The sequence below is a fragment of the Danio rerio genome, chromosome 20, assembly GCF_049306965.1.
Source record: "Danio rerio strain Tuebingen ecotype United States chromosome 20, GRCz12tu, whole genome shotgun sequence".
In the NCBI taxonomy this organism is placed as follows: domain Eukaryota; kingdom Metazoa; phylum Chordata; class Actinopteri; order Cypriniformes; family Danionidae; genus Danio; species Danio rerio.
This window is the reverse complement of record NC_133195.1, coordinates 817,321-842,124: the sequence shown is the minus strand read 5'-3', so window position 1 is coordinate 842,124 and position 24,804 is coordinate 817,321. Positions and strand designations below refer to the sequence as shown.

At 41.7% G+C, this 24,804-nt stretch overlaps 1 protein-coding gene across 10 annotated transcripts in view; it reads left to right on the top strand.

Annotated features, from left to right (window-relative positions):
- The window catches only part of impg1a (interphotoreceptor matrix proteoglycan 1a), a 31,528-nt gene that overhangs the window by 2,504 nt on the left and 4,220 nt on the right, over window positions 1–24,804 (top strand). For 2 of the 10 annotated variants that reach the window (XM_068215599.2, XM_068215600.2), the window contains exons 2-16: window positions 992–1,207; window positions 2,897–3,063; window positions 4,497–4,528; window positions 4,633–4,679; window positions 4,761–4,861; window positions 6,850–6,999; window positions 7,769–7,827; window positions 9,463–9,483; window positions 10,257–10,435; window positions 10,532–10,590; window positions 11,159–12,704; window positions 14,063–14,727; window positions 17,664–17,883; window positions 20,905–21,115; window positions 21,996–22,031. In XM_068215599.2, the coding sequence (XP_068071700.2) occupies window positions 992–1,207; window positions 2,897–3,063; window positions 4,497–4,528; window positions 4,633–4,679; window positions 4,761–4,861; window positions 6,850–6,999; window positions 7,769–7,827; window positions 9,463–9,483; window positions 10,257–10,435; window positions 10,532–10,590; window positions 11,159–12,704; window positions 14,063–14,727; window positions 17,664–17,883; window positions 20,905–21,115; window positions 21,996–22,031 (3,709 nt within the window). Of the gene's footprint in view, window positions 1–991; window positions 1,208–2,896; window positions 3,064–4,496; window positions 4,529–4,632; window positions 4,680–4,760; window positions 4,862–6,849; window positions 7,000–7,768; window positions 7,828–9,462; window positions 9,484–10,256; window positions 10,436–10,531; window positions 10,591–11,158; window positions 12,705–14,062; window positions 14,728–17,663; window positions 17,884–20,904; window positions 21,116–21,845; window positions 22,032–24,804 lie in introns of all 10 variants that reach the window. The other 8 variants (XM_073933917.1, XM_073933918.1, XM_068215602.2 and 5 more) reach the window with 4 other exon arrangements.

The window sequence follows — 24,804 nt, the reverse complement described above, 5'->3', positions numbered from 1 at the left end:
TTGCATCTGCAATAGATGCACTGTGAAAATACTGGGTTGTTTTAACCCAACATTTGTAAACTTTGGACAAACTCAACTGTTTTGCATCTGCAATAGATGTACTGTAAAAATAATGGGTTGTTTTAAGCCAACATTGGGTCAAAATTGGTAAAACCCAGCTGTTTCTGCATCTGCAGTAGATGCACTCTAAAAATGCAGGGTTGTTTTAACCCAACACTGGGTCAAATTTGGACACACCCAACTGCATTTACAATAGCTACACTTTAAAATGTCGGGTTGACTCAACATTGGGTCAAAATAACACAAACACAACTGTTTCTGTTACAGTAGATAAACTATAACAACCCAGCGCTGTTTAACCCAATATTTGTTAAATTTGGACGCACCCAACTGTGTTTGCCTCTACAGCAGGTATGCTCTAAATATACTAGGTTTGTTTTAATGCAACATTGAATCTACAGTGGGGACAGAGGGTGTTTGACCCAACTTTGGGCCAAAAGAGCTCAGCGTTTCTTCGAGTATACCTGTAAATGCAACATAATAAAATGCATCACATTTAAACACGAGTGGCGCAGTGGCGCAGTAGGTAGTGCTGTCACCTCACAGCAAGAAGGTTGCTGGGTCGCTGGTTCGAACCTCGGCTCATTTGGCGTTTGTGTGTGGAGTTTGCATGTTCTCCCTGCCTTCGCGTGGGTTTCCTCCGGGTGCTCTGGTTTCCCCCACAGTCCAAACACATGCAGTACAGGTGAATTGGGTAGGCTAAATTGTCTGTAGAGATGGGTTGCGGCTGGAAGGGCATCTGCTGCATAAAAACTTACTGGATAAGTTGGTGGTTCATTCCATTGTGGTGACCCTGGATTAATAAAGGGACTAAGCCAACAAGAAAATGACTGAATGATGACCCAGTCTTGACATATACACGAACATTTGCCAGATTGTAGTGTTACTAACCTCTCATTTTTAACTAATCAACTTGTTGTGGCTTCTCCAGACAGAAACAGGCTACATCCATTGAAGACCCTTCCCAGTGCCAGCGTAACCAACCTGCCAAACCCACCCAAGCAGAACACAGGGATCAGGACGATATTTGAGATGGAGAAGCATCGCATCAAGAGGTCCGAGTTCTTCCACTCAGAGGTGAAGGTCTGCCCACAGGAGACAATGAGAGAGGTCATAGCAAGCCATCAATCATACTACACACTGAGAGGTAACCGCTGTCACTCATTCACTGGAGATATCTTCACAAAACCGCATGTCTCAGTTATCAGTCCGATCAGATCATACATTTATTAGACATGTACTTTAGAAAACACTGGGTTGTTTTAATCATTGGGTCAAAATTGGTCAAACCCATTTTGTATAATGCAAAAACAGTTGGGTTAAAACAACCCATTATTTTTTGCATGTACAGTCGGTATGCTCTATACTGCTTTGTTTTAGCCCAATATTGGGTCAAAATTGGACAAACCCAACTGTTTCTGCATCTATGCTCTAAAATGCTGGTTTGTTTTCACTCAGCATTGGGACAAAATTAGACCAAACCAACTGTTTTGTATCTACAGTAGGCATGCTCTAAAAATGCTGGGTTGTTGCAAACCATTTTTGCATTTACAGATACGCTCTAAAAGCCCTGGGTTGTTTTACTCCAACAGTTTTTGGCATTGCAGTAGAGCTTAATGGTTGTATTAAATAATAAAGGCTTCAACATTTGCATTCACACAACCCATTCAGTAAAATGCTACAGTGCTTTTGGGTTTGGTAATTCACTTGAAGACAGAAGTGTAAATGCAGCAGTATTAGTCAGGCTGGCTTATTTGGTGTGTTTTACACGTGGCTTGTCTTTGTGCTCATGTTAGAGGGAGTTTAGTCGATTCATCATGTAGAATTATAGTAAAAGAGAGTGCTCTGATTGAGAATGAAGGGCCTTGCTGCAGACCTGGTGCACATGGAAGCTGAGGGGCCAATCACACCAAACCCTTTTTGCATTGAGAGGGGCCTTTCTGTGATATACTCTGACCATGACCATAGAAATAGATGTCTAATAGATGTCTTATAGATGTCTAATAGATGTCAATAGATGTCTATAAGATGTCTTATAGATGTCTTATAGATGTCTAATAGATGTCTCATAGGTGTCTAATAGATGTCTTACAGAAGTCTAATAGATGTCTTATAGATGTATAATAGATGTCTTACAGAAGTCTAGTAGATGTCTTATAGATGTCTAATAGATGTCTAATAGATGGCTAATAGATGGCTAATAGATGTCTTATAGATGTCTAATGGATGTCTAATAGATGTCTTATAGATGTCTAATAAATGTCTTATAGATGTCTAATAGATGTCTTATAGATGTCTAATAAATGTCTTATAGATGTCTAATAGATGTCTAATAGATGTCTTATAGATGTCTTATAGATGTCTAATAGATGTCGTATAGATGTCTAATAGATGTCTTATAGATGTCTAATAAATGTCTTATAGATGTCTAATAGATGTCTTATAGATGTCTAATAGATGTCTAATAGATGTCTTATAGATGTCTTATAGATGTCTAATAGATGTCTAAACATAGTCGTCTTGGCTAAAACAAGGCTAAATTTGAGCTGTCAGTGAAAATCTACCAGATGTCAGAATAGGCCAAGTCTAGACTAGTCATCAAATAAACAGAAATGAATGACTTGTAAAGTCTGTCTAATCTGACGACTAGTCTAGTTTTGGGCTATTATTAGATGTCTATTAGATTTTCACTGACAGCTCAAGTGTAGCCTTGTTTTAGCCGAGCTGTCTATGTTTAGATGTCTATTAGACGTCTATTACACACAAAATTGTTTGCTGGGAAAAGTCTGCAGTCAAGTTGATCGTCTCATATTTATTTATCGAATGTTCTCCTCAGTTTGCCAGGAGGCTGTATGGGAGGCTTTCCGCATCTTTCTGGACCGAATTCCCACCAGCTCAGAGTACCAGAAATGGGTTCACACGTGCCAGCACGACTCCCTGTGCATCTCAGACCTCGCCAGGAATTTCAGCCAGTCACAGGAACACATCGACATGGTCTACAGGGTAAGCTCATCCAAACTGTGCAAAACTCCAGTGTTCCCCAAGCCTGTTCCTAAAGGCACACCAACAGTACACATTTCCAAGCTCTCCCTAGTCAAACACACCTGAATCAACTCATCAGAACATGAGACTCCAAAACCTGAGCTGCATCCAAAATCGCATACTTCCAAACTATATAGCAAGCTAAAAACTCATTTCAGCCCTGAAATTAATGGGCCAGATAAGGGAGACAATTGAAATATGTACTGTTGGTGTGCCTCAAGGAACAGGGTTGGGAAACACTGCCCAGGTAGCAAAGAATTCTGGCCCAGATTTGGCATAAAGCGGGCACAGCAGGTGTTTGTCCAGCACTGGCATACAGCATGTGGGCCAAACATGGCCTGGGCTTGACAGAGGTGGCACCGTCTTTAAGGTGGCTTACAAGACTTGGGCCAGATATGAAATGCAGTATTTGAAAAAAATAAATAAATGTGGGCCATGTACGTTTGGCATATCCTGACCCACTTTTAAAATACATTTAAATAATTTTCGAGTAAAGAAAAAATTCCACCAATCAGGTCGCTTCGTGAAAACACACACCCATAGTACACCTAAAGCGGAATGCTTCATGGGTTTAGCAAATTCATTGCAGTCGTGGCACACCAACATATCTGGCCCAGTCATGAGTTATTGACTTGACTGAGACTTGGCCCAGATATGGTGCATGTTTGGCCCTTGTATGGAAGCCAGATTTGGTCCAATCAAGTGCCGTAATTCACTGTGGCATGTGGGCCGAGCAAAAACTGATTGTGTGGGCCAGATCTGGGCCAGAGAAATGTTGCTTTGTGGGAGCAACACACCTCACATAGCAAATGTTTTCTGGCCCAGCTTCGGGCCACACAATAACTTCCTTCGGCTCAAGAAGTGCAAAGAATGACGGTCCTAAAGTGGCCCATAACTGGATTAAAGACAAGAGCCACACATGGGCCATAACTGGCCTAAATCTCAGGTAATTTATCACTCTTAACTGGCCCTGAACTGGGCCAAAGCAGGTTTATTGTTACCGATACCAATTCTCAGCTATAGGTTTATAATTTAACCAGAAACTTCAAAAACTGAGCCATAACCCAGCCTAATGTACCCTAAACAGTGTGAACAATCGCTACACTGATCTGGGCCACACTCCTCCCATCCACAACTGGCCCAAATGTAGTTTGCCGTCCTGCATGCAGTGCCATCATTGCCATGCATGACCCACATTCAGCTGACTGTGACCGGCAACACGCCAGCAGTGCCATACTGAGGCCACTTTTGGGCCAAGTCCGTTTGCTAAGTGGGACATTACTGTGAAAATACGCCACACCACAGTCTGTGGACGGGCAGTTGTCAAACATTAGACACGCTAAAATGGTCAGGATAATTCAAACTCTGACCTTGCCTTTGTTTTTCTCTTCCAGAGGGTGAATATTAATAGTGAAAAGTTAGAACGGTGAGCCTGCGCTATCATTTCATATTCTCAAAGCATCTACAATCAACGAAAATGAGCAAAGATTACTTCTAATATGATGACATGTATTTATCCTAAATTGCTAGAATTGTAATTGACGAGCCTGCAACTGATACGGCACAGGAAGAGGAAGGTAACGTACTGTTTTTGCTCTTTATTTGAGACGTTATCAACATGCGAATCCTCATTACTGAACTCCATCTTTGTCAATCAGGTTCAGAGAAAGTCCTGACTGAAGCGGCGACAGATGAATTTCTCCCTACCGCTAAACCGACCGCTGTCAGCTCTACCACAGACACCTCTACCGCCTCACAGGTTCAGAGCACAATTTGCATATTTGTTATACTTGTTGCAACCCAGGCTCATTCTGAAAACGTAGATCCGCGGACGTTTCTGGAGACCGCGATTTACTTGGCCGGAGGTACATATGGCCGCATTTCGTTTTTTTTGAGTGAACGCTACAGGACGGTGTGATGCCTCTCCTCTTCTTCGCGCCGGCTGACGGCTCACCTCTGTATTAAGGGCTTTCCTGCCGCAACCAGTTTGTCCGCTTAGCTTGTAGTGTTACATCGACGGAGCGGAGGCCCGGAGGAGGAGGAGCCGGTCGCAGCGACGACCGGGTTCGAGTCCGGGGAAGAGCGGTTCCAGAAATCAGGTAAGATGAAAAGCAGAATCTGAAAAATAAAAGCGAACGAGTTCGTGACGGGGCGAGAATGCGGTGAAATCCAAAAACACGGTCAAAATCAGACGAGGGCTTTTGCTTTTCTTTTTAGGACGGCTTTTGTAAATCGTTGCTTGGGTTTAGAGGAGGAGGAGGAGGAGGGTGGCTGGGTCGATCGTTCAGTCATTCGGACAGACGGTCGCTCGACATTGGCCTCGGGCGGCTTTTCACGTGAAAACAGAGCGGGCGGGAACGGTGCGTGCTCCCGAGAGGTGTTCGAGATGCGAAAAAGCGCACACAGCGTGGATTCGCGAAAACAAAAAGTGCACAAATACGTACCACCCGGCACGTATTTCGCGGTCTCCAGAAACGTCCGCGGGGCTACGTCTCCACAATGAGCCTGGGTTGACTTAAAGGGACTGTTCATCCAAAGCTTGAAATCATTTACTCACCATTCACTAGGGGTGAGGAGCAAGGCTTCGCGAAACACTGAAACAGTTGAAGCAAATGTGTCGTGGCTTCAAAGTGTCTTGAAAACCCGTCTCTACAAGTGACCTAGTGGTTGGAGTCCCGGCTGGATCAGTTGGTGTTTCTGTGTGAAGTTTGCATGTTCTCCCCGTGTTGGCGTGGGTTTCCTCCAGGTGCTCCCCACAGTCCAAACACATGCACTATAGGGGAACTGATGAAGTAAATTGGCCGTAGTGTATGAGCGTGTATGTGTGTGTTTGAATGAGTGTGTATGGGTGTTTCCCAACACTGGGTTGTAGCTGTAAGGGCATCGGCTGTGTAAAACATGCTGGATCATTCCGCTGTGGCGACCCCTGATGAATAAAGGGACTAAGCTGAAGGAAAATGAATGAATGTCATGAAGGTTTGTCCCCACTGAAGGGCGAATACTGTAAATAGTGAGTAAATGGGTTAACATTTGCGATTAACATTAGTACATGTCAATTGTTTTGTAAAATGTTGTTTATAAGCAGGCTTTACTCTGCTGACTTTTTGGGCCAGACCACCGGGTCGATAAGCCTGGGCTTAAGCTTAACAACTAAGACAGATAAGTTATGCAATGCTCCCTCGGCGGTCTGCAGGAAATGTGGGATTGCTGGTTAATAATATCAACAACAACAACTCAACAAGGAGTTGACTGAACTGAAACTTCACTGAAACATTTTAATAATCAGCAACAGTTCTCTTGAAGACTGTCATGACACCTTTATAATGACGTGACACATGCCAAGAATATGAATGAAGTGCTTTCAATGAACCGAAGTGATGTTATTTTAAATGCGAAGGTGACATTGTTTGAGATGTCTTTGTTATGACAACTTGATATTACCAAGACAACATAACTCGTCATAAATCTGTCATAAACATGAACTTTAATATCCAATGATATTTGAATGACCAATTCATTTGGTACCAAGGTAGTTGAAGCACACGGAGGAAACCCACACGAACACGGGGTAATCATGCAAACACCACACTGAAACGCCAACTAACCCAGCTGAGGCTTGAACCAGCGACCTTTTTGCTGTGAGGCGACAGCACTACCTACTGCACCACTGCGTCGCCTATCATAGAGATTGACAAACAAAAGTATTGTCATAGCAATTATTTAATAATCTTGGTTTGACACCTGCAGGAGCTGGATCTCCACAATGTGGTTCCAGAGCAGCCGGTGCATCATATCATAGAGTTCAGCATTACTCTGATGGACTACGGGTATCAGGAGATACTGAGAGACACTGATTCACCACAGTATCATGATCTGTCACATCATCTCCAAGATCAGGTTAGTGGAAATGACCAATAAATGATCCAGCAACACAGACTCACTCTGGAAACTTGCACATTTTTTTCTTATTGGATAAAAAGATTATTCTACTTAGTTTATGCACAATTTTAAAATGTATGCACATCTTGGCGTCTCCATTAACAGTTTTTATGCAACATTCTAAAATGCATGTAAAAGTAGGTGAATAGAAACACAGCTACAGATTGTGCTACCTGACAGCACTGATCAATACATTTATCACATACAGTTGAAGTCAGAATTATTCGCCCCCCTTTTGATTATTATTATTTTTTTCCCCCAAATGATGTTTAACACATTTAGGAAATGTTCACAGTATGTCTGATAATATTTTTTCTTCTGGAGAAAGTCTTATTTGTTTTATTTCGGCTAGAATAAAAGCAGTTTTTAATTTTTTTAACACAATTTTAAGGTCAATATTATCAGCCCCTTTAAGCTATATTTTTCCGATAGTCTACAGAACAAACCATCATTATACAATAACTTGCCTAATTACCCTAACCTGCCTGGTTACCCAAATTAGCCTAGTGAAGCCTTTACATGTCACTTTAAGCTGTATAGAAGTGTCTTGAAGAATATCTAGTCTAATAATATTTACTGTCATCATGACAAAGAGAAAATTAACTTAAATTAATTATTAATTAATATGTTAATTATTTAATATGTTTTGAAATGTGTAGAACAAATCTTCTCTCAGTTGGTTCACGGTCTCATATGAGAAAACTGCATGCTTTTCTGATTGTTGCAGATGCAGCTTGTTTTTGATGACCTACCTGGATTTATTGATGTCCAAGTGTTAAGAATTAGGTAGGTTTTCTCACTTAAGTACAGTCCCATTTATATTTATTTATTTTTGTGAAGTTTATTTATAAACTAATGTTGAGATGATCATGCTTATGATTGATCACAGCCGGTCCTGCATTATTCAATTCATGATTCAGCAATCAGACGATTCCTAAGCCACTATAAATACCCTGAGCACCATATCACAGCTATCTTCATTTTGAGGAATCCACCCCTACTCCTCCTCCTTTTCTAGATGTGCGGCACGGTGGCGCAGTGGTTAGCACTGTTGCCTCACAGCAAGAACGTCACTGGTTCTAGTCCTTACCAAGCCAGCTGATGTTTGTGTAAGGAGTTTACACGCTCTCCCCATGCTCATAATGGTTTCACCCGGGTTCCCCGGTTTCCCCGGTTTCCTCCCACATCCAAAAACATGCAGCTTATGTTAATTGACTAATCCAGCACCATAGACATGCTGCTAGTCAGTAGTTATCTCTTAAGAGCGATCACTATCTGTTCATTATCTACTACAGCAGGGTAGTTCTCCACATCTACCACAGCTCAAACTCCCCTCTCGCCTTGCAAACTGGAGGGAGCCCTGGGCTCGAGGATCTTATGAGCTCAGGGCTCTCTCCCGGGACAGCATGCCAAACACGCTTTATAATCACTCTTGAAACTTTACTTATTTAAACAGGAAGGTTGCATTGAGATACAATACCTCTTCTACCAGGGGGGTCCTGGTCAAAACTGGCATTTAGAATTAATAGATAGACAGTAGAAACGAAAGAATTTTTATCTTTAACCTCATTTCATATATTAGAAATCATAGATCAACCTAACTCTGTACGAAAAAAACTACACCTTAAAGGGGTCTATTATGCAAAAATGACTTTTATAAAGGATTTAAACACATTTGTGTGGCAAAGGTGTGAATATATTCTATATATTATAATTATATTATATATAATTGGCCTCTAATGGTGAACATGTATTCATTCTGTTTGTTCTAATCAGAGTTTATGAAAACTGGAACACTTTGATTTTTTTTTGAATTTGACATTCTCCCTTTGTACGTGGAAAAGCCCCGCCCACTAGTGACCATCTCTCCATCTCATTAGCATCTCCAGCAGCCCTGAGTGAGAAGCAGCCGTCTGTCCATTCGCCATTAGAGTGTTTGAGCTGCTGAAGATGAAGATGTCAGCATGGACTAAGAGGATTATAGATGTGGAGTTTTAGGATGCTCAAATGAACAGTGTAGTCTCCATAGACTGCCTTCTGCTCAGATGCTTATTTTCACATTTTCTGTTTTTCACAACGTTAGTCGTTTTTGAATCTACCACTATGCTGACACACAGGCATTTGTAGCTCCGCCCACTTCAGAAAAAGAACACAAGCTCATTTGAATTTAAAGCGACAGTCACCAAAACGACACGATTAGGATCAAAGCCTAAAAGGGTCAGAGAGGAAAAAATGATCTGTGTGCTTTTTAGAGCTGAAACTTCACAAACTCTAGAGACATCTAAGGTCATACATCTCATAAAAAGGGGCTTAATAGGTCCCAGCATTTTTATTTATTTTTTTTTGCGAAAGAAGTGTGCCTATTTGATTTCTCATTGCATTTGATTTCATGTTTTATCTCTTTCCTCTCCTACATGCAAGCGAGGCAGAAGTGCCTGAAGGGTAAAACTGAAATATGTATTTTTTGTGGGTGCTTCTATCATTGCAGTCACATTTGGCAATTTAAAAATTAAGATAATTAGCTAATGTGTAGAAATAACAATAAATCATAGCATGAAAAATCATTGTTATTCTATTAGATAAACAGTGCTTACATTTCACCTGTGCACGCACACACACACACACGCACACACACACAGACACAAAGAATGAGAAACACATGCTCGCATAATCTCACATACATCACTGTTAATTCTGTTACATGCTGTCATTACTGTTGCCCTCAACGAGTAACAGTAACAGAATTAACTAATGAAAGCAGGATTTGGTTGTTGTTAAATCGACCAGTGCATGATCAATTCAATTTTATGTTTTCCTTTTGAACTTGTGGCAGCAGTGTTAACATTTTACAAAATAAGAAACTAAATATTGCCAAAAGAAAAAACAAATCAAATATTTTTTGATTACACAATAATACATGTTAGAAAAAACACACTAATTCAAGAAATCCAGATTTTTGACAATATAAGACACTTTATACTGATAAAACTGTATTGTTATAGCATGTACATCTTGTGATGTAGGAAAATATGTAACATTTGATAAACAATTACAAATCTAAAAAGAAAAAAAATATTGCTTTGTACAACAAATGTAGCTGCAATCACAGAATGGTCCATGTGTTGTGTGCACATTCAATTTCATAAAATTTCAGTTCATTCATGCTTGGAGTAAACATCAGTATATGTAAACGCATGCTGCTTCCATTTCCCCAGGGCTGGAGGAGTGTCTGCAGTCTATTCAGCTGTTTTTGAGCGCGTCTTACCAACCACTGCAGAAGAAAGTCTGGACGTGAATGCTTCATCTACAGGACCAGCTCTGAAAGATTTGATAGCTAAAGCACTGAGCAAAAAGGCGACTCTTCTTAATCTTAACTCACTGACCTTTGAGATGGGTAATTGAGCAGTTTTCCATTCATCATCTATTAAAATGCCTTATTCAAGTCCAAAACAGAGTTTTTTTCTAAGTTGTGAACGATTGTTTTCTCTAGGTAAAGACCAACCCTCCAGCATGCCCGTCACGGAGGTTTCTGAAGACATTATAACTGAGGTGAATAATGCTGTAAATAAGCAATAAAGGATGGCACGGTGGGTAGCCACTGTGTGTGTTTTCCAGCATTGAGGGTATGGGGTAGTGCACTAATTGGCACCAAACCCTATTCCTGGAGATCTACCTTCCTGCAGAGTTTAGCTCAGGGGTGTCCAAGCTCGGTCCTGGAGGGCCGGTGTCCTGCAGATTTAAGTTCCAACACCAATCAGACACTCCTGGGCTAGCTAATCAAGCTCTTAGTAGGCTTTCTAGAAACATCCATGCATGTGTGTTGAGGCAAGTTGGAGCTAAGATCTGCAGGACACCGTCCCTCAAGGACCGGGTTTGGACACCCCTGGTTTTGCACCTGTCTTTAATTACCAACTGCTCCTTTAGATCCTACTTAGTTGGTTTAGGCCAGAGCTGCGCAAACTCAATCCTGGAGGGCCGACTTCCTGAAAAGTTTAGCTCCAACTTGTCTCAACACACCCGCTAGAATGTTTTAAGGAAGCCTGGTGTTTGTACATATTGATGAGCATGCTCAATTAAATGCAACAACATAACTTTGACACCTGTTACAAATTTACAGTTCTCTGGTCAAGATTCGCACGGAGACCTCAGTTTTCCTACAAAAGAAGCCAAAGTTGAAGTTCATCCTCCATCAGATGGTGTTGAGAAGGTTTTGGAGTCCATAACAGATCCAACTCTAGACTCAGACAGCACCACAACAACAAAACCAACAGCTGAACCCGAGGACGAGGCAGTGATCATACACCAGCTCGAAACTATTACTGGAGAAACCGGAGAGCTCATGACAGAAATCTTTCAAGTTCCTCCAGTAGAGGAAACTCCTAGTGAGGACCAACGTGGACCAGTTGTTATTGATGATAAGGAGACTCCACCATTACCAACAAAGGATGAATTGCCAGTTACTAAAGTAAAACCTACACCTGAAAGTGACTTTAACCTGAACACAATACCAGAAGACGACATAATCTTCAACCCAGTGACCACCACAAACATTTTGTTCACCACCGCAACAACCGTCAGTCCCGGGTTAGATCAAACGAAGCAGGCTGTTACTGACTTCACAATCACCGTACAGCCTTCAACAGAACCCATCGACCCAATTACTGAAGTGACAGACTCAAATGAGATTCCTGAGGTGCCTCAACCAGCGGACACTGCAATACCAGAACAGGAGGACAACGAAGACGACAAAGTGGAGACGGCTCAACCAGAGGAAGAGACTGAAGTTCTGACAACAGGATCTACAGAAGAAAGCTTTGTAACTGAAGTAACTACACTTGTTTTGGAAGATCAGGTCTTGCCTGAAGAAGTGACTGCAGCTACAGAAACTCACAAGTATAGCACATTTGACCCTGTGAGAACCATTGAGCCAACAAAACCACATGAAGATGGATCTGTTAAACCAACCATTAGACAGGATGAAATAGTTGAGCAGGAGGTTTTAAAGGCACCACCAGACGATGCTGTGGAATCAAAAGAAGACATTGAGAAACTCAAAACTCACGAAGAGATTAACACAAAATCAGAAGATGATGTTAGTACAACCAGTGAGCCAGAATCGTTGCAACCAGAGGAGGAACCTCATTTAACAGATCTCAAAGAAGAAGAAGAGGATGAGCTGCTGGAGCCTGAGAGAGAAGATGATGGGTCACAATCTCCAGAAGTTGAAGAGAATAAAGAGGGAAACAGAACTGTGGAGACTGCAAGCGAAGTCCCCAAACCTACTGAACCTCCTGCAGAGATGATTAAGATCAAGCCACCACAGATCCCTGTGACAGAAACCTTCCTTATTGACCATTTCCAACCAGAAGATGCAGATAATCTGCCGTTTGTGCCAGTTGACAAGTTGGAGACAGAAATGGGCAAACCTGAACATGTAGAAGACTTTGCCCCGGAGGATCAACTCCTTAAACCTGATGCTGAGGAAGATCTTCAGATACCTGATATGGTGACAGAGGACGAGACCACAGATTTACATGTGCAACCTACTAGAACAACTGCTTTAGAGTCTCCACCAGCAATGATCACAGAATCGGATTTGAGGAAAGATGTGGACTTCACATCTGATGTTGGAGACACTGAGGAGCCGCAGCTCGTGGAGATGGGTGAGAGAAGCAACAACAACATCTTTAGACTTCATAAGGAAATAAGCATGCCCACATAGCTAAATTTATCTTGTCCACACGATCAGCTTTGGTTTGGCCCACATGGTGCAGTGAATTACAGTATAAGACTGGATCAAGTCCCGTTTCCAGAAAATGGCCAAACATAGACCACATCTGGGCCAAATCTCAGCCAAGTTAATAACCCATAACTGGGCCTAAACTGGCAATGAAATTGAAAAACCCATGAAGCATTGCAGTTTAGGCATGCTTTTTCTCTAAGCAACCTGATTAGTAGATTTTTTTTTCCTTTACCCTCTTTAAATAATTTAAATGTATGGTAAGTGGGTCAAGATAGACCACATATTATTTTTTAACATCTGGCCCAAGCCTTGTTTATTGCAATGTTAAAGAAATGAACATTTTCTCATCATTTACTCTCACTTCAGTGTTTTTTTTATGAGTTTCTTTCTTCTGTTGAACACAAAAAAACATGATATTCTGAAGAATGTTGAAAAAAAGCAGACGTTCCCTGCTGAAAAATCCAGCTTAAACCAGCCTAGACTGGTTGGCTGGTTTTAGCTGGTCGACCAGGCTGGTTTTAGAGGGGTTTTGGCCATTTCCAGGCTGGTTTCCAGCCAGGTCTTAGCTGGTCAGGCTGGTAAATGACCAGCCAAATCCAGCTAAAACCAGCTTAACCAGCTGGTTTTGGCTGGACTCCAAGCTTGGCTAAGCTGGTCAAGATGGTTTTAGCTGGTCATCTCCCAGTCTGACCAGCTAAGACCAGGCTGGAAATGGCTGGAAACAAGCCTGGAAGTGACCAAAACCCCTCTAAAACCAGCCCGGTCGACCAACTAAAACCAGCCAACCAGCTTAGGCTGGTTTAAGCTGGATTTTTTAGTAGGGTTGATATAGATTGTAGGAACAAAAATGACCATACCTGCCAACATTCCCATTTTTCCCAGGAGTTTCTCGTATTTCAGACCCATCTCCTGCCACCCTTCAGTTTTGTTACGTCCCCTGGAAAACTCTCGTAATTCAAAACCCCCGAACCCCCTCCCGCCCGTATTTTTGGTACAGTCTGTAACACTCCCCAGTCGTCAGCTTTGGTATAGAAGCCAATCACTTCCGGCACCTGAACCCGGTCCCGAATCCCCCTCACCATGTTACTCAACTGTGTTACTCCGACCAACCACATCCCAAATGTCAATGACTGTGTTTTTTCTTCAGTATATCTTCCTTTGTGTTTAACAGAAACCCAAAAAGGTTTAGAACAAATATGAGTAAATGATGACAGAATCTTCAATTTTTGGTGAACTATCCCTTTACGCTCAAATTTAATGTCTTGATCAATTTCTTAGAGGAAGACGCTAACAACGAAGATGACCTGGTAGAACCAGAAGAGACGGCATTACCCCCAACGGAGACACTAGGAGCTGTGACGGAGGCACCTGAAGACCTTTTTGAAGTCCTAACAGATATATCAGTCATTTCTTCGACATCCTTGGAAATCGATTATGGTTCATCAACCGAAAAAGTCCGGTCAACTGTTGTCCCAGATGTTGTTCTTGAAGAGTCCACAGATGATCAAGTGCTAAAAGTGGAAACTGGCGAAGAGCTTCTAACAGATGTGTCGACGTCTTTGGAAAAGGATTATGATTTACCAACAGAAAAAGTACAAGTGACTGTTGTCCAGAACGTGTTTAAGGATGCAGGAAATGTGGAAACTGAAGACACGTTCATTCATTTAAAGGAGTTAGATCAGATTGATGTAGTAGGTACCGAGACCATTGACCTCTTGAGTTACGACAACGGTTATTCTTTCCCCAATGAAGGATTTCCTTTAGAGACGACAAAAATGCCATCGCTGAAGTACTTCACAACTCCCTCCATGACCACAGCTAGCAAAGGCCGAGAGCTTGTTGTGTTTTTCAGTCTGCGCGTTACGAACATGGTGTTTTCTGAAGACCTTTTCAACAAGAGCTCAACAGAGTACCGGTCACTGGAAAACAGATTTGTCGAACTGGTGAGTGCAGCTATTCCCTTTGTATATTTCCTTTATTATTATCCGCTCAAACTAAAATCTTGCTCAGACCATCAGTCCATGTTTGATTTTTGTGGATATACATTTAAAATCCAGGTGTGAACTGACAAAACATATCAACTTATTTACGTCTTAAGCATTAACAATCCAGCTCAATGGAAACATTCTGTAAGACAACGATCTGTGTCTGAATCTGTCACAACAGCAAACCATTATGTAACTCACCGGTTCTACTGCACCCAACCCGGTTTAAGCTGGGATCAAATTGGTGATTCATTATGAGTCTATTGGTCTTACAAGGAGGCTAAAGACTATGGCCTCTAGTGTCTTTTGCTAGAGCATCTTTAGAGGTCAGAGGAGTGAGGTTTACCTGTAAAGCACTTCATTAGCTGGCCTCTGTTAAACTCACCGCCCTAAACCTCACTCCCATCCCGGTCGAGCCTCCACATGCAACCCACAAGTCCTACTGCATCCAACTAAGTCTGAGCAGATATCAAACCAGCAATTCTTTGTATGGGTGTCAGTTGCTCTAACTAGCAGGCTAAAGTTCATGGTCTCTAAAGTCTGTCGTTAGATCACCTTTACAGGTCAGAGGTGTGAGGTTTACCTGCACAGCACTTCGCTAGCTGGCCTCCGTTACACTCGGAGACATCTGAAAACGGAGGCGGGGCTGCTGAGATACGCTACCTGATTGGGGCTTTTGTGTCATTGCGTATCCCTTATTCGTCAAGCCCCTATCACATGACTATAACACATGGCTTTAACTCTACCGGAAGACAGCAGACCAGCCTTCACTGTAAACAACAACATGGGCACAGAAATGGGAGCGCTGTTTGCACTATTGTCTGTTTTAGGCCATTGTGCAGTTATTCATTTGTTACGTTTAGTAACTCGACCTCGTCGTCTGTCCACAAAAACACCTCTCTTGCTTTCTTCGCCATCATGTTCATTGTTCAACCGGCGTTTGTTGACTAACAATAACCAAATGCCGAGCGAGACACATGCTTCCTGTTTATACTACAGCGCGCATGCCCAGAGTGTGCGAATGGTCACGTGACATACGTTTTTGGTGGCGTAGTGTGGACGGAGATATGTTCAGAGATGCAAGGTAAAACGCTAGTGTGGATGCGGATCGTTTTTGATCTAAAATGCTGTTTTAAAACTAAAGCGCACTAGTGTAAACGGGGCCTCAGATTAAAACAGAATTTGATTTTGACTGGCAACGTGAACATACATTATCTTAAATAGACAACTCACCCCAGAATGTGTCATTGTTTACTCACACTCAGTTGGTTCTAAATATTTACGAATGTATTCCTTCGGCTGAACAATATTGAAGATATTCGGAGGAATGGTGGAAAAGGCAGCCTTAGACATCTGTAGAAGAAACAAAAAATACTGTGGAAGTCAACGGCTGTTTTCCCCCAGAATATTTCAGTCACTTTTTTGTCTTCCTTTGTGATGAACAGAAGAACGAAACTCAAACAGTTTTGAGTAAGGAAGAGTTAATGATGACTGAAAATACATTTATTGGTAAACTACGCCTTTAAGAGTTTATCTTAAAGGGATATTCACCCATAAATTAAAATGTACTTGCTATTTTCTCTCCCTCAAGTGGTCCCAAACCTGTTTAAGTTTCGTTTTTCTGTTAAACGCAAAGGAAAGATATTTTGTAGGAAGCTGAAACCCTGTTACCCTTGACTTCCATTGTACATATACTACGAAAGTCAATGGTTAAAGGTTTCCAAAACTCTTCAAAAAATCTTCTTTTTGTGTTTAATGGAAGGAAGAATGAAACAAGCCAAGGGTAAGTAAGTGTGGACAGAACGTTGACAGAACTTTTTAATGTGAACTATCCCTTTAAATCACAGGTGTCAAACTCAGTTCCTGGAGGGCTGCAGCTCTTAACAGTTTAGTTCCAACCCTAATTAAACACACCTGATCAAACTAATTGAGTCCTTCAGGCTTGTTTGAAACCTACAGGTAAGTGTGTTGGAGCAGGGTTGGAACTAAACTGTGCAGGGCTTCGGCCCTCCAGGAATTGAGTTTGACACCCCTGATTTAAATGGTTGGATTTTACAATGAAAGAGCAAACATCTTAATTATTTTCCTTATTTCTTATAGTGATGCATTATAGACATCACCACAGTTTTATTTCTGTTCTGTCTGTTCAATAATGATTGCAGGACTACTTACTATTTTTAAGAACATGAGGCAATGTATAGCTAATACCAGAGGAGTCCAATCCTGTTCCTGGAAGGCCACTGAAACCCTGCTTAAACACAGCTAAACCAGTTATTCAGGGTCTTCAGGCTCACTGGAAATACAGGACTGGACTTTAACTTGTTGGAATGTTTCATCATTTATTCTCTTTTCTTTATCATCTCTGTTAAGCTGCTTTGACACAAAATATATTGTAAAGTTTTACATGAATAAAGATGAATTGAATAGGTGCAGCACGGCGGCTCGGTGGTTAGCACTGTCAACTCACAGCAAAAAGGCCACTGGTTTGAGGCCCGGCTGGGCCAGTTGATGTTTCTGTGTGGAGTTTGCATGTTCTCCTCGTGTTGGCGTGGGTTTCCCCCATAGTCCAAACTCATGCACTATAAGGGAACTGAAACTAAATTGACCGTAGTCACTGTGTGAATGAGCGTGCATGGGTGTTTCCAATGTATGGATGTTTCCCAGCCAGAAACCAGCGTGAACCTCTTGCTGTAAGGCGACAGTGCTAACCACTGAGAAACCATGTCGCCCTCCAACACAACAGAAGAAAGACACTCAGTAAAGTTTAGAAGCACTTGAGTGAGAGTCAGTGCTGAGGAAATGTTCATTTCTGGGTGAGCTGTCCCTTTAAAAGTTGTCACCAATGAACTCTAACTGGCGAACACAGATGAACTGTCGTTCTGTCTCCTGCACAGCTGCTGCCGTATCTACAGTCTAACCTGACAGGCTTCAAGCAGTTGGAAATCCTAAACTTCAGAAACGGGAGTGTGGTGGTCAACAGCAAGGCCAAATTCGCCAAGTCTGTGCCATACAACATCACTCAGGCCGTCCAGCAGGTCTTGGAGAACTTCTGCGACGCCGCAGCTCAGCGTTTGGACATCAACATTGACAGCCATTCCCTGGACATTGAACCAGGTAAGATCTTCCAGCTGATGACATCATGAAATCTGTTTTTGACCACTACTGTTAATCTCGGGAAAATGTACCAGTTTTTAATCCATTCAGCCGAACTCCATGCCTAGCCGGAGCACTTTTAGCCTAGCTTAGCATAGATCATTGAATCTGATTAAACCATTAGCATCTCACTCGAAAGTGGCCAGTGTTTTGATAATGTTTCCTCATACAAATTTACATCCAATGTCGCCTACGCTGTTGTTGTCTATTGGAAGTAACGCGTCAATAGAGCTGCCGTTTTAGTACAGGGTAGCGCTCCTTTTGAAATGAATGGGGGACCAAGCTGCAGTGGAGGACCGGCCATCCGGAGCCATAGATATATACACATATTTACATTTACATTTAGTCATTTAGCGGACGCTTTTATCCAAAGCGACTTACAAATGAGGACAAGGAAGCAACTTACACAACTATAAGAGCAACAATGAAGAAGTGCTGTAGGCGAGTTTCAGGTCTGTAAAGTCTAAGAAGGAAAGTATTAGTACTTTTTTTTTTTTGGGTACAGTTAGTGGTATATTCAGAGAGGCAATTGCAGATTAGGAAGTGAAGTGGAGACTAAATAGTTGAGTTTTTAGTCGTTTCTTGAAAGTAGCGAGTGACTCTGCTGTTCTGATGCAGTTAGGGAGTTCATTCCACCAACTGGGCAGACTGAATGCGAGAGTTCGGGAAAGTGATTTCTTCCCTCTTTGGAATGGAACCACGAGGCGACGTTCATTCACAGAACGCAAGTTTCTGGAGGGCACGTACATCTGCAGAAGTGAGAGCAGATAAGAAGGAGCAAAGCCAGAAGTCGCTTTGTAGGCAAACATCAGAGCTTTGAATTTGATGTGAGCAGCAACTGGCAGCCAGTGCAAACGGATGAGCAGCGGAGTGACATGTGCTCTTTTAGCTTCATTAAAGACCACTCGTGCTGCTGCGTTCTGGAGAAGCTGAAGAGGCCTGGAAGCCCGGCTAGTAGAGAGTTGCAGTAATCCAGTTTGGAAAAAACAAGAGCTTGAACAAGGAGTTGAGCTGCGTTCAGATAAGAAGGGTCGGATCTTTATATATATATGTACATATATATATATATATATGTACATATACACATACAGGGCTTTACATTAACTTTTTTGATCACCAGCCACTTTGGCTAGTGGATTTCCAACATTACTAGCCACTTGCCATTTTCACTAGCCACAATTTTGTTGTTTGGAAAATATATTTTATATAAATAAATGTGCCTTTTGATAGATGTTGTGTTGTCCCAGATCAGCAGTTACTACACACAAATGGGGAGTTAATCTCATATTAAAGAAATGTTATTGTAAAGGATGATAATTAAACTATATTTACAAAAATAACTATAAGCAAAATAAAGCAGGTAAAATACCACGCGTGATAGTGAAAGGATGATCACGTGCCTGAGAATAATTAAAACGAAAGCAGTGACTGCTGCTGCTGCTTACAAACATATATATTTTTCAATCTTGAGCTCTTAAAAGCAGCAGGACTGTGGGTACACGAGCATCGTTTTTTGTCTAGTCTTTTTCTAAAAGAACCGAACGCAAGTGAACGGAAAAAAGCGCAAGTAAACGGGAGCGCGCGCGCATCACATCCCCTGTGCACGCGAGTAATCATCCTCTCATACGGTATTCACCTGCTTTGTCTCGCCAAACACAGTTGTTTTCATTCGTGCTGTTTCTCGATTCTAAGATCACATTTGCATGCATATTGAGCCATCCTTATTGTCGAGTCGAACCCTGCTTTAAGAAAACTACAATGCAAAAATTATTACCAACCTGAGCGGCTGTCTTTCCCGCCAAAGCTGAAATCTACCCGCATTTGGCGGGTGTTAATGTAAAGCCCTGTACACATATATCTATGATCTGGAGTTTTCCCGCTGGTCAGTATGCAAATATTTTACTAAATTACAAAAATTTTAATTTTACATCACTTTTCCACATTGATGGATCAGTGACTGCACGGACATTCCTGACAAAGAGTGTGTGTGTTTATGTGCATGGAAGTGTATAATCCTCCCTCCCTGTTAAATTTGGTCTAATCCGTGTCCTGAATCACCCCACCTCTCTCCTGCTTTCACTTCTCATGCTAACTGAGGGAGTGATGTGTTTGTGAATGAATCTCCATTATAGACGGTTGTGTGCAGATCCACCTTTCAGATCTTAATGCTATATAACATTTGTAATATTCAGTAATTTAGAGTGGACAGTCTGCAGATTAATAATAATAATTCCTTACATTTATATAGCGCTTTTCTGGACACAAGTCCAGCATCTTTACACTGGATTGAGTCTTGACTAAGTGCGGCTGAATGACTTTTGTCCTGAGAGCACTGTACAAATATGGCGGCGCTATTGACACATGCTCAGGGCCTATATGCGATATCTAGTGTATATATCTATGATGTTTCCTGACATTCTGTAGTTGTTAAAAGTTGTTATTTTCTAGCCTGATATGGTTATAGGAACTATCATTCTGGCGTAATAATCAAGGAACTTTGCTGCCGTACCATGACTGCAGCAGGAGCAATGCAATTACACAGCACCTGAAGCATTTGTGAGAGATATTTTCAAGCCCCGTTTAATAACATTGCTCTGCTGAGGTCATGATAAAGCAGCAAAGTCTCTTGATTACTATGCCAGAATGAGAGTTTAGTTCCTATAACCACATCAGCCTGGAAAATGACAACTTTTCATCTTGGGTTGGTCTTAGTATACGATGTACATACAGAAGAATCAAACTTTAAGTATGAGAATTATCTAAACTTTTTTTGAGTGAGATGCTAACGGTCTAATGTGATTCAATGCTCTATGCTAAGCTAAGCTAAAAGTGCTCCCTAAAAGCCAGACATTCGGCTGAATGGATTCAGAAATGGTAAAACTCAACTGCTTGAGCTTCAGGTAACTGTGAAATGAGCCTATCAAGAGTTCCTTTAACAGGGACATCATTTCTCACTGGTCAATATTTGTTCTTCCATTTTAGCCGATGAAGGCGACCCTTGCAAGTTTCTGGCCTGCAACGAGTTTTCCAGATGCGTGGTGAACCAGTGGACCAAGGAAGCGCAGTGTTTGTGTGAGCCAGGCTACATGGCGGTGGACGGCCTGCCGTGTCAGAGCCTCTGTGTGCTCCAGCCTGATTTCTGCCTCAGCGGAGGGCAGTGTGAGATTGTGCCAGGGCATGGTGCCGCTTGCAGGTACCACAGCAAAACAATCCCACAGAGCTGAGGACAGTTCAGTTCTAGCATCTATATTCAAGCCTGCTCTGATTCAATTAGAAGTGAACAAATGCTTGAGTGGGATGTCAGTCTAGCTTTAGTGTTTTCCAGCGTAAGTCTCTGAGGAAACGTTTACACTACAGTGACGTGCTGTAGTAAAAATGTAAAAGGTTCCAATGCATATTAAAATAGTTTTTTTAAAGAGATGCTATGGTAATTTCTGTACTAAAATGTTCAGAAACGACATCATTTTTTAGTAAGATGTAAACACATGTCATTTGCTGTGCTGTCCCTGCTGAAAAATCCAGCTTAAACCAGCCAAGGGTGGTTTTAGCTGGTCGACCAGGCTGGTTTAAGAGGGGTTTTGGCCACTTCCAGACTGGTTTTAGCCAGACAGGCTGGGAGATGACCAGCTAAAACCAGCTTGACCAGCCTAGCCAGGCTGGGAGCCCAGCCAAAACCAGCTATGTCCAGCTTAAACCAGGATGGTCAAGTTCGTTTTGAATGGTTTTAGCTGGTCACTTTCCAGCCTGACCGGGCTGTAAATGTCTGGAAATCAGCCTGGAAGTGACCAAAACCCCTCTAAAACCAGACTGGTCTACCAGCTAAAACCAGCCAACCATCCTAGGCTGGTTTAAGATGGATCTTTCAGCAGGGGTGGAGAGTAAAAGCCTCTATCTGTTCTAACTGTCTCTCTCCACCCTTCTAGATGTCCTGTAGGTCATTTCTGGCACTTTATCGGGGAGAGGTGTGCAGAGCTGGTCTCCGTGCCTCTAGACCCCTTTCTTTCCCTAGTGTGCCTCGTGGGGACCCTCACCTTCCTTTATGCCATCATTTCTCTCTTGTTTTCTATGTGCAGGAAATGTGTGCGGACCAGAAAGACACTAACTCTAGTGTAAGCAGGTCTTTTTTCGTCAGATTCTCTCTCTTTTTTTTAATAGATTGAATCATTTGCTGTGCTATTAAAGATAAACAATAAAGACGTTTTGACTAGGTCAAATGTAAGGCAGCATGTAGTTTAAATAGTTTCCAATCCATTTGTTATCTTTTCAAAGTACTTCCCTGCTGAAAAACCCAGCTTAAACCAGCCTAGGCTGGTTGGCTGGTTTTAGCTGGTCAACTAGGCTGGTTTTAGAGGGGTTTGGCCACTTCCAGGCTGGTTTCCAGCCATTTCCAGCCTGGTCTTAGCTGGTCAGGCTGGGAGATGACCAGCTAAAAACAGCTTGACCAGCCTAGCCAAGCTGGGAGTCCAGCCAAAACCAGCTATATCCAGCTTAAACCAGGCTGGTCAAGCTGGTTTTAGCTGGATTTGGCTGGTCATTTTCCAGCCTGACCAGCTAAGACCAGGCTGGAAATGGCTGGAAACCAGCCTGGAAATGGCCAAAACCCCTCTAAAACCAGCCTGGTCAACCAGCTAAAACCAGCCAACCAGCCTAGGCTGGTTTAAGCTGGATTTTTCAGCAGGGTTGTCAAATTCCCGCATTCAAACATTCTTAGGGTTTCCCACTGCGCTGAATGGATAAACAGGCTGCTGTTTTGCTTTGCTTAATATCATAACAGATTCAGATCGCGTATCAGTTTTTCAGGAATTTAATAACCACTATGAGAACAACAATGGATAATTTACCTCAGATTTTGGAAAAACTGGGTGCTACTTCTGTTGTGATGATTCAAAGACGGCTTATTCCGTATTTGATAGCTCGATGGTAGGTTTATAAACTTTAAATCATGTTTGTGCCCTACTGTTGATACCTTTGAAGGGGTCATTTTGAAGCCAAAGATCTTAAATGTACATTATCCTGAGCGACATGTTAGCCATATTAAACGACCGTCTAGAACTCGACTCTGATTGGTCAGTCGCGACAGTCCAAGGTATTTTATAAAAACAATCGTTGACACAGGCTCATCCGGTAACTGAGATTCACCTTGACCTTAAGTGAATATGCTTACATCCATATATATCCACTTTCATATGTACAATATCTGCTTTATCTGTCACGCCGCTGTTTTTGACTGTTTGGAGCCGTTTTGTGTTACTCTGGAGCCGGTTTTGTTTCTGTCAGACTTTCGTTTTTGTCTGTTTGGCGCCATCTTGTGATTGAATAATGAGCAGATTAGCTGATTTCGTTTTGGTCAGTTTTGCGTTTAATTAATGATTTAATAACCTAAAACGGCTCAGAAAAATGTTTAGGGTCTAATGCATTTGTTTTCAGGAAAGTAGCTGTGTAATAAACGGGATAAAATACATCCAGGGTGGTTGTTTTCGCATTGGAGCAACTTCAGCTTGATGAGTGAGACAGGAATAAAATGGAGCTGAAACATAGTCCAACCAAAACAACAAGACTGAAACAATGCAATAATAATGATAATAATAACAACAATAATAAAAACAGTAAAGAGATACAACTGAAATATGTGCTTTGGGTTTATTTCCTGTAAGTTGTCATTACCAGTTTATCAAACTAAAATGGTTGATGTGCACTGAAAGACGTTTGAAAGCACTCCCTGCTGAAAAATCCAGTTTAAACCAGCCTAAGCTGGTTGGCTGGTTTTTGCTGGTCAACCAGGCTGGTTTTAGAGGGGTTTCCAGCCATTTCCAGCCTGGTCTTAGCTGGTTAGGCTGAAAAATGACCAGCTAAAACCAACGAAAACCAGCTTGAGCAGCCTGGTTTAAGCTGGACATAGCTGGTTTTGGCTGGGCTCCCAGCCTGGTTAGGCTGCTCAAGCTGGTTTTAGCAGGTCATCTCCCAGCCTGACCAGCTAAGACCAGGCTGGAAACGGCCAAAACCCCTCTAAAACCAGCCTGATCAACCAGCTTAAACCAGCCAACCTGCCTATGCTGATTTACTCTGTTTTTTTCAGCAGGGCTCTACTAGAAGAATATGGAAAGTCCATTCATTGAGCTCTGGTAGAAAGATTTGTCGCATTAGATTGCTCTGGACAGAATGACCTACAGTATAAGGGGCAAACTAAAGGTCTACCATCAAATTTGTAATCTGTTTATTCAATTTCTGGAAGAAAACCAAACAGCACAAGCATAAAAACTGCTCCACCGATCAATTGAGATGTTTAAATATGTATTTTTGTATGTGTAAATACAGTATGTTGTTGTTGTTTTGTCTTAGCCCATGTATAAGAACATATTTACCTCTTTAACTGAAAGCGGATGCTTTATTGGGACTATTGTTTAACGTTGACCCAGTCAAACAATATATAAAATGCAATGTCTTGAGTAGACCTGGTAAAACTCAATGATAGAAGTTTCATGGGAAACCTGATTTAATTTTCTTAATTCTTTTTAATGTTTTTACTCATCAGTTTTATAAATGGACATGTTATTGGGTCCCTTCGTTCTGCAAAATCACTAACAGTAACTATATAATATATTGGCAAAATAATTAATTGGTACAATTTAGCATGATTGGGTGTTGAAGAGGGTCTTCATGAGTACGCTTTAAATCATGCATTTTTTGCAGCTTTTAAAGTATTTAAAGGAAAACGATGTAACTAAAGCTGTTTTTCAGATGAGATTGTATAATTGAGCGGTTCCATTAAAGAATAGGGGTAAAAGGGGTAATTCACCTCAAAAAATGTAAACGTCCTTATCATTTGCTCTCCATCATGTGGTTTTAAAGCTTTAAAAGTTTTGTTATTCTGTTGAACACAAA